Source organism: Morus notabilis, unplaced genomic scaffold (genome assembly GCF_000414095.1).
Source record: "Morus notabilis unplaced genomic scaffold, ASM41409v2 Scaffold1, whole genome shotgun sequence".
Lineage (NCBI taxonomy): Eukaryota > Viridiplantae > Streptophyta > Magnoliopsida > Rosales > Moraceae > Morus > Morus notabilis.
In genome coordinates, this window is record NW_010357566.1 from 325,246 (window position 1) to 334,884 (window position 9,639).

At 34.2% G+C, this 9,639-nt stretch overlaps 1 protein-coding gene across 6 annotated transcripts; it reads right to left on the minus strand.

Annotated features, from left to right (window-relative positions):
• Window positions 1-3,086: 3,086 nt before the first annotated feature.
• On the minus strand, window positions 3,087-9,332 carry LOC21396868 (probable inactive leucine-rich repeat receptor-like protein kinase At3g03770). Of its 6 annotated transcripts, XR_002903037.1 has the most exons (10): window positions 9,118-9,332; window positions 8,832-8,955; window positions 7,103-8,603; window positions 6,617-6,750; window positions 5,959-6,199; window positions 5,158-5,363; window positions 4,927-5,076; window positions 4,233-4,518; window positions 3,474-3,550; window positions 3,087-3,395 (listed from the first exon to the last, which is right to left on the minus strand). XR_002903037.1 is itself a non-coding variant. In XM_010090194.2 (9 exons), the coding sequence occupies exons 3-8, from the start codon at window positions 8,439-8,441 to the stop codon at window positions 4,279-4,281; spliced, it is 2,310 nt and encodes a 769-aa protein (XP_010088496.1). In that variant the 5' UTR covers window positions 8,442-8,603; window positions 8,832-8,955; window positions 9,118-9,332; the 3' UTR covers window positions 3,454-3,550; window positions 4,251-4,278. The 6 variants fall into 6 exon arrangements, 5 of the variants coding, with proteins under 5 accessions (XP_010088496.1, XP_024027534.1, XP_024027538.1 ...); XM_010090194.2 differs by lacking the exon at window positions 3,087-3,395 and having other exon boundaries at window positions 3,454-3,550; window positions 4,251-4,518; XM_024171766.1 differs by lacking the exon at window positions 3,087-3,395 and having other exon boundaries at window positions 3,454-3,550.
• Between the last annotated feature and the right edge of the window lie 307 nt (window positions 9,333-9,639).

Consider the following 9,639-nt stretch of genomic DNA (forward strand, 5'->3'; position numbering starts at 1 on the left):
CATCACGCTAATCGTTGCAGAAAATGAATCATTCAACTCCAAAGCCTTCATGTTTACAACTTCAAGTCTGCATCAGGTTATTGTTATGGGATTTATGTGTTAAGCATAAAATGCCCGTGCCCCACATCGTTTAAATACAAACTTAATCAGAGCTATATAAGGATATTGGGTCATTCCACTTAAACAAGTTAACCTTTTAAGATGGAAGCGAAATGCCCTATAAAGTGCAATTCTTCTCCCACACTTCTCTCTTCAAACTATAATATGGTATCAGAGCTCATTGCTCAAACGAGCTAGGTCAATCCATCAAAACAAGATTGATGGCTACAAACTTAATTAGAGCCATATAAGAATATTGGGTCATCCCACTTAAACTAAGAACCCCAAAACAGAGTTCGGGCAGACAACTAAAAGAGCAGCTCCATAAGAAAGAGAATGACGTCGGTGTAATTACCACAAATTTGTATTAAATAGAAATTGGAAATAAAACTCTTTTATTTGATCAATAAATAGAAATATTGTAATCTTACTACCTAGAAGAGTTGTAATGTTATACGACCCTTTGCCAATGAATAGAAGTATTATAACTTTGCTACCTATAGCAATGGTAATGTTATACTACCACTATCTGAACTAAGAGTAAAACATAATCACCATTTGAGTAGTAAAAATATAATATAACCTCTACTATTCACAAATAGTGTGCATAGTAACTACATAATACCTCTAGATTTTTTTTATAAATAGGCATTCAGAATTCAGTTTTTCTTCGTCTTAAAATTTCAGAAACGAAATTATCTTTGTTTCTCTCTCTTAAATATTTCTTATATCGGAGGTTATAGAAGTTTTTGAGGGTCGGGATTCTACTAAAAAGGTATGAATTCTAATAGAGTCACTATTTACATATTTACGTTTTTACTATGATATTGCTTAGGTAAATATTCCACTTTAAGTCATTATCATGCCCAAGTTAAGAATTAGATTATTATAAGAGATTATGATGTTTGAGTCAAGAATACAAATGGATCTACTATAAGTTCTTATAATTCCCAAGTACCCGTAGGCTAATGTCCGTACAGGTGAATAGTACCCATATACGTGAATTGTTCCTGTATGTATGAATAACCCCCATATGCATAAATAGTACATGTACATATGAATAGTACCCATATGTATAAATAGTATCCCATATATATGAATAGTACCCGCATACTTGAATAGTACACGTACACATGAATAATACCCTACGCATAAATAAATACACTTTGATTTTCTTGTATTCACATCGTAACATGGTCCGTAGAAGTTGTGTAAGTACGTACTGTGTAAGTAGGTTCTGACTAAGGAGACAGAGTTTTAGGTGGAACCATTGTGATCCCTTAAGCCTCTCTTGCGAACCTTCTTAGAAATGTAATTTTGTCTAAGAAGGTTGTCCAATCTTGTTCTTTGGTTAACAGGATTGAAGTGATTTATACAATCTTTTCTGAGAATTTACCTAATCAGTACTATTCTCAAATACTACGTTGATTTCGCACATATACGTGAATACTATGTCTAAATAGTACTATATACTGGAAATATTTTGAACACATGTATAGTATCATGTAAGTTAAGTTATGGAATTTTGACTAAGACATGATTAAACGATTGGATCTAAAGAATATGTAAATTTATAGATAGGAAGTAAAAATGGAATAGTAGTATCATATGTGTAGTTATTATATTAGTATTGTTAAATGTTACTAATACAAGGTTATGATGATTACTATTGTTAGAAATTAAACCTTTCTATGAGTAGTTGTGATAAGGTAAGTACAAACTTCACCAACAATATGAGTGATTTTAAAATGACATGATATGTTTGTAAGTTGTTTGCTATTATGCATAACATTTTCATGATTAAATGAATTTTATATGATGATTGTCTCTTTAGTTTGAATGAATTTATATGCCTATGTAATATGATCATAATTACATGTTCACTTTTAATATGAGGCTATAGTAAAGGAAGACTTAAAGGGTGCCGTACCACTCCGGTCAAACATGATAATTACCACTCCAGCCAAATGAGAGAGTTATGAAAGAAAGATAATGTTAATTAAGACCTTGGGTGCTATCAAACTAAATGTTTAGGTCGCATCCCTAACACCTCATAGGTCGCGCGCCTTCAGTACGAGCACAAGGCCCTATAATAATAATATACGCTCTCATAATGAAGCATAAATGGTCATTCATTTTTTATATGATGTTATTAATTAAGGAAAAAAAAATGTTTTGTGAGCAATATTTGTACTTATTTAGCTATCGCTCACTAAGTTTGTTCATATTGTAGGTAAAAAGCCAGTTGCTTATTATGGACTTAGTAACGGAGGACGTGTACGGTAGAAGATTGGGCATGGATACCACCATACAACAATTTCCGCTTATAATTAATATGGCTTTTAATTATGACTAAGTAATTACGTTTCTATAATTATGTCCATGAAAACTCCATTAGATCATGTCTACATTAAATTATGTTAAATATATTCATAAATGACTTATATTTAAATTATTATGACTTTCCAATGTTAAAGTTTTTAATTTACATTCTGAACTACTTAAGTTTATCCGCAACTATTGTAGTAAAAAAATGATTTATCAAGTGACAGCCGTGTAACTTGAGAGAAAAAGAAAATATAAGTTCTTTCATTCCTAATTTCACCTCATACACGTGTTGATATTAGTGGAAGTAAAAATTAACGAGTGATTAATTCTATAATTCTAAATTAGAGCTCACACTCTAGGTCTTGCAGGTATCAAGGAATAGACAAGACAGATTCTGGTATTCCTAAAAAGCTTAGAGCGAAAATTGTTTGTGATTAAAAAACTCAAGTTATCGACCTAATTGTTAACCTAATTGTTGTGAAAATTTTTAAAATGTAATGTAATATATAATGTTTTAAAAATTTTATAAAAATTTTTATTATACACAATCCGCGCCTATTCATTTTCGCGTTTCAGAAACCAACATATTAGTCCATCTAAATTTAAAAAAAATTCAATTTATCTAAAAAGTATTTAGAAAAAGATTTACGCCCCCGATAAATAAAAATCCTCCCTCCGTCACTGCTTGCAACTACAACACAACCATTCATTTGACAATTACTAAGAAAGTCCTGGTGGACTACTCTCAACATTAGAGTAAATCTTTTGTTTGGCACAACGTAATAAACCAAATTGTTTTTGTTTTGTATGATATTGATTATGATTTAAGAAAAAATCACATAATAATCAATATTACACAATACTGTTTAATCTATTACAATGTGGAATCCTTGCATGATAGTAGGATTGAGTTTGAGTGCCTTCTTTTTCTCTTTTTAGAGGCAACTAGCACGGTCTACAATTCCAAACTATGCCGAAAAGGATTAGAAACGCCACTACGCCAACGAAAAGTGTGTAATGGAAAAGCCTTACAAAGAGGGCCATACCGGAAAGATATTGTTCCTGCCAACAACATTTGATTTTGCTGGTGCCATTCCCTTTCCATCTATCAGCTTCCATGTTTCTGCAGTGGCGAAAAGTTAAATTATGGCTGACAAATCTTGCGTGGAATAGAAGATGAAAAAACGAAATGTTTCCTTTATTAGGAATTTAGGACTCCTCTTTTAGTACTTAAATGTAAGAAGGAAAATGATGACTTTCCAATGCTATTCCAACATTTGAGCTATATGTTGCGCGTTTGGAATTCGTTCTAAAATGATTTTGTTTTTTATATGAAAATGAAAACGAAAACGTTTTCAATCTCAGACAGAAATATTTTTAAAATTGCGTTTGATAGTTTTATCAAGAGATTGTTTTCAGTATAAAAAAAACCTATTAATGTCTTTCTTTCTCTCTCTACTTGAGAGAGGAGAAAACAAAAACAAAAAATGAAAAACGACTAAAAGTCGTTTTTCATTTATCTCTCATTTTACACTAAACCAAAAAATCGTTTTCATTTCCGTTTTTTGTTTTTATTGCGCCAAACGCCGTTTTAAAAACGTTTTTCATTTTTTTTTTCTCGAAAAACGTGAAAAGGGATCAATTTCAAACACGGCCATAGTTTTTTTCTCACCAAGTTATATACCTTTCCTGAGTCCCGCTTACCGGACATAGCCTTGTTCCACAGTGATTAGATTCCTTACCTCGAACCAACATTATGATGCATAAGAAAGATTCTAAAGAGAAGAATGAAGTATAAAACAAACCAGTATGCTGTTACTAACAGAAAGTGGCGAATGAACGTTGTTGAGGTCAGATTGGAGAACTGTCACTGCTCTGTGAGTCTCCGCGCCATGCACCCTGAACTTGAGCAGCATACTGCAAATTCCACAATATATCTTCAATCGAAGGTCTATCTTCTGGTTTCTTGAGCAGACACCTGACGCAAATTTCCATCATCGTCTTCAACGACTGGTCCAAGCATGACCTGTTAACTGCAGGATCAACCACACTCCGTCGAGCTGCTCTATCAGCTGCAATTGCAAGTTGTAACTGCATTGTGCCAGGAAAAAAAAAAAAAACAAACAAAAACAAAAAGTGTCATGTCCCCATATTCCATACGATATTCTCTCCAACAAAATTATTAACCGTCTTACAAGACTACTTAATTTGAGCTACTTTAGGACCTATAATTTCTTATATGCACATTGGTTAAGCATGAAATTATTGGATTTTCTACAGCTAATGGCTTGGAAACATAAATATAATCTTTCTAGCAGAACGTACTCGTGTTTATATATATGTCGTATTTCAAAAGAGAAGGATAATGGAATCTAAAAATGCAAGTGAACCCTGCCAAGAAATGTTTCTTCTTTTTCAGAACAAGCCTAAAATGCAGTTATAGTAGTAATAAGAACAGAACATAAATAAAAATAATAATAAAAAAAGAGCACTGATTACCTGATCTACTAGTGCATCCACCTTTTTTTCAGAATTTACTTGTCTGCCCTTAATGATTTCCAGCAATATTACTCCAAAGTCATAAATATCAATCTTTTCCTCATCAATCCAGGGATCTTTGGATCCACTGGAAGAAATGCCATGGCTAACCTGCAAGAAGAACCATGCTTATTGCCAATTCAAACCGATTTCTTCGAGGGACTAAAGAACAGAAGGAATATTTCTGCTTACCTTGCCCAAGTTATTTGCCAATAAGGGGAGGTTATAACTACTAATCTTTGCAGTGAGGCTGTAATCAAGTAGTATGTCTGTTATTTTGAGATTATTTCTGTATATGCCAGGCACAATCCCAGTATGTAGAAATTGGAGACCCTTTGCTATGCCTATTGCGGCTGCTATCCGTCGTATCCAACTTAGTGGTCGCTTGGAATGTCCCTCTGCCCAAGAAAACTCAAAAAGTGAAAACCGATGGTGACATATAAGTTAAAAGGTATCAAATGGTGGTTATTTTGGTCTATTAATGGAACATATACAAAGTTGTTCTCATGGACACAAAGGGAGATGGAGAAAACAATGTGCCCTTAACTTACTTTTGTAGCAAGTCAACTGGTGCCTAGACTAATCATAGCTCTCTTAGTGTTCTGAGAACCGGTCAATTTCATGGATTAAAATTTAAAGAAAAAACCTTAGAAAAGTGATCCTATGAAGGAAGCATTTGCATTATAAGTGACCCTATGATTTAAACTTGGAGGGTGACCCATAAATTTGTCCTTGTTACAGTGTTTTTATCCTATCAATGGCTTCCTTGGATCACTCTTTCTATCGTTATCAATGGAATACCCTATTGCTAATGCTTATGGGCTGCCATTACAATTCTTGTTCCCTCGCGTCATAATGGTTTATGGGCGACTGACCCTTCCTTCACCAAACACTCAATTCACAAAAGAAGTCAATAGAATAATGAGCAGTACAAGTGGTGTGACTTACAGGTCCTTTATTCTGAGAAACTAAATATAAAGTTCATAAACTTACCAGAGATCCAGCTCCTTAGAGTGCCATTTGGTACATATTCAAAGATAAGAAACATGCTGCTGACACTGGAATCATCCAAGTAACACTCAAAGCAATGCCCAAGAGCACTAACCAAGTTCCAATGTCTGAGTTTAGAAGTAAGATCGATATGTTGCATGAAATTTTGCGTGCCGTGCCTCCTTTTAATTTTTAGGCATCTAATAGCAACATAGGAACCATCCCTCAGCAGGCCTCTGTACATCTGAGATAAGAAAAGAAACAGAACACAAAAGTTATTATACGAAAATCTAATACATAGAATTAGGAAAATGCATTAACAAAAATCGGGCTTTAGGCCAAAAGCAACGTAAATAATATCTCTAAGTAAACCTCTTCATCATAAGCAATACAAAGATTAGCTATCTTAAGATGAACATGAAAGTTTCAAAGAACAAACTAAGTGGAGCTTCATCTTTTGCCGGATCTGAAATGGCCGTTATTGTATGACATCACTACAAATTTAAAGTATGTTTTGTAAGGCTAATGACTAATCTTATAAGCTTCTATTAATATTCACTAGAGCTCATTAAATAAGCTAAAATAGCATTGAATTACAGAAGTGGGTATTTTTCTTCAGTGATAAAGTAGCACAGGTTTATATGATAAGTGATTGGCATACCTGCCCATAAGAACCTTCACCCATAAAAGCAGATGTATCAAAGTTGTTTGTAGCCTCCTCAAGCTCTTCCAAAGAAAAGGTTCGATAACCAGGAAGACCAAGCGCTCCCATCTTCATTGTTTGTGATATATACCCTTAATACAAATAATATCAGTGTTTGATGTGCTGTAAATTCTATAAAGAACAAGAAAAGCCCATACAGGATTTGCTCAGCTATTTTATGCATTCCTTATTTATGTATTATTCGATGTTTCGCAAAACATTCTGTCTGCAAAAAACTTGTGTCTGTTTAACTCTTAGGAGAGTCATTTGTTTATTCATCAACTTATCCAAACGACAAAATAGTTGTAAGACAATATTTCATATGAAATATACATTTGCCTAAGCACTTATGTTTAACCTAAATAGTAAATACCACAATGCATTCACATAAGACAAAGAAATGTATGTTTGCTTAAGGGAAGGGATAGAGATGAGAAAGCTCACTTGCATCACAGAGCAACTTTGAGGTGTATCCAGTTCCAGTCGACGCATTCTCCGCTATTGATCTTGTAGAAGATTTCTTTATTACCCTGGAGTTAATCCTTCTATAAATCAAGAAAATTACAAGTACAAGGAGAATACTTCCAAAAGCACCTCCAAGTATAGCCAAGGCAAGAAATGCCTTAAAAACTTGTTTTTGCTTCTTTTTCTCAGGTAAGATTCCGACAGCTAAAGCTTCATTACGACAAAACTGCAATGGATGTTGCTTTTGTTTTCTGGTTGCTAAACAATTCATAGCATATAGGAAAACCTTGTCCTTATAATTCGATACAAGGCAGCTAGGTACGGTTCCAGTCAAAAGATTTGAGGACAAATCCACAAATTCAAGAACAGGACTGCAAGATTGATTGCCAAAAAGCATTCCTGTGAATCTGTTTCCTGCAACATTTAGATAAGTGATAGAAGGGAGTGATAGCAATGATTGCGGAAATGGCCCCACAAAAGAATTGTAGGAAAGGTCTAGTTTGTCAAGCTGATAATAGGAGCTGAGTTCAGAAGGCAAGCCAGATCTAAACCTGTTCTTGCTTAGTACCAGAGTAACTAACTTGCTTCCAAGGGTAGGAAACTTTGGTCCAAAAGCATTGTCTTCCAATTCAAGAACTTGAAGGTTTGTCAACCGACTAAAATCGGGAACCTCTCCGTAAAAGTGGTTATGTGACAATGCAAGAACTCTTAGATTTTCAGGATAAGCAAATGAAGTCGGCACAGATCCATTAAACGAATTATTCTTCAAACTCAAAACAGTCAAAAGTGGGAGTGAACTCAGCCAACCCGGTAACCGACCAGCCAGCATGTTGTCATCGAGTATGAGTGTTCGAAGACTTGTTAGCGATGAAACCTCTCGGGGGATGCCACCATAGAGAAAATTTGAGCTCATGTTAAGTATCTCCAGTGATGTCAAACGCCCGATTTTATCAGGCAAGGGACCCCATAGACCAAGAGAGACGAAAGTTAGGACTTTCAAATCCGGTAGATTAACAAGAGTTGTTACAAAGGAATCTATCGAAAAGTTTCTAGGCAAGAGAGGAGCTCCCTTTTCACCAATTATATGAAGCTGGGTTATGCTATCTTCATAGCACACAACAGCTAAGGATTGGTTTGGTTCAGTGTTACAGAAATCGGTATTGTTTTTCCATTCTCTTAGAATGGTTGGGAAGTTGAGAAGTCTCTGAATTCTCAAAAGAGCCTGAGACTCGGAAGATCGGAGTTCCTCCGATCGACAGATTAGAAGAAACACCGTAACAACAACAAGAAATACAGAATGGTGCACTAGTTTTTCCATTTGCAGATAATTACATTGAACCAACTGTAAGGTAAAAGATAAGAAGTTTTGAGACTAAACAATTTGAGAAAATTGGGGACATAAGAAGAAAGTAGTTATGCACTAAGAACTACAGAGAACGGAAATTGGAATGAGATATACAGACAACTTCAAGAGAATTCCCTGCAAGTATAAAAGAATCAATTATTTTCAACATTTCTTCAACTGAAAAGGAACACAAAAATCAGAAAAGATACAAAATATTGAGTAATTTGTTTAGTATGTCATTAACCAATTTATTAGTGTATCACGTTATCATGAAGCTTTCATTTCTTGATATGCTTTGAATTAACTACATCTCTTTAAAAAAAAAAAGAAAAAAAAAGAAATATTTCAAATGCAGAAACTTACCTCAAACAGATTGAAATGGTATTTTCCTATTCTCTTCTCAGGCCGTAACAGAAAAGCCAGTTAAGGAAAACAACTAAATTGGATGATGATAATGAGTGACTTGTTAAATGCCCACCGGAATTGGCTGCAAAAGTAGCAAAGGCACAAGAAAATCTCAAAAAAAAAAAACAAAAACAAAAACAAAAGAAAAGACAAGAAAGAAATAAAGAAACTCAGAGAAAGAGATATCATAATGATTTCCAAAATCATACTTTTGAACAGAAACCAAAAGGGTTTTGGGCCATACGTTTGCAGTTTCAGATTGTGTCTCTCAAGTCAAGTGTCTACGGACAGCACATCACAGAGTTATTTTCTCTACAGAAGTCAGTTTTCTGTTTTCTCACCAGACTCGGACAATTTCAAAAGAGGAAAAAAAAAATGAACCAAAAGAAGAGAAACTCTCAAAATGACTTGGAAAATCTGATTTCTCCAACAAAACAAACATTCCAAAGTGTTTCTCAATTTATTAAAAGGAAACAAAACAGGAAAGCCCATTAATATTTCTTTCCTCATTATATAGAATACATAGTTAGTTGTCTCTGCTTTCTGTATGGTCTAAAGAGAAACCATGGTTGGACTGAGAGTAATAAAGGAAAAAAAAAGAGAAAGAAGGATTCTTGCAGAGAAGGGAACCCTTTATTCTCTCTGCCAGAAAAACTTTAATGCTCTCAAAGACCTGTATGTGGAGTTCCCCTATAGATAGTTTAGGCTTTTTTTTTTTTTTTTTTTTTTTTTTGGGGAGATTTTGGAAAGGTGTGAGATTTGCACT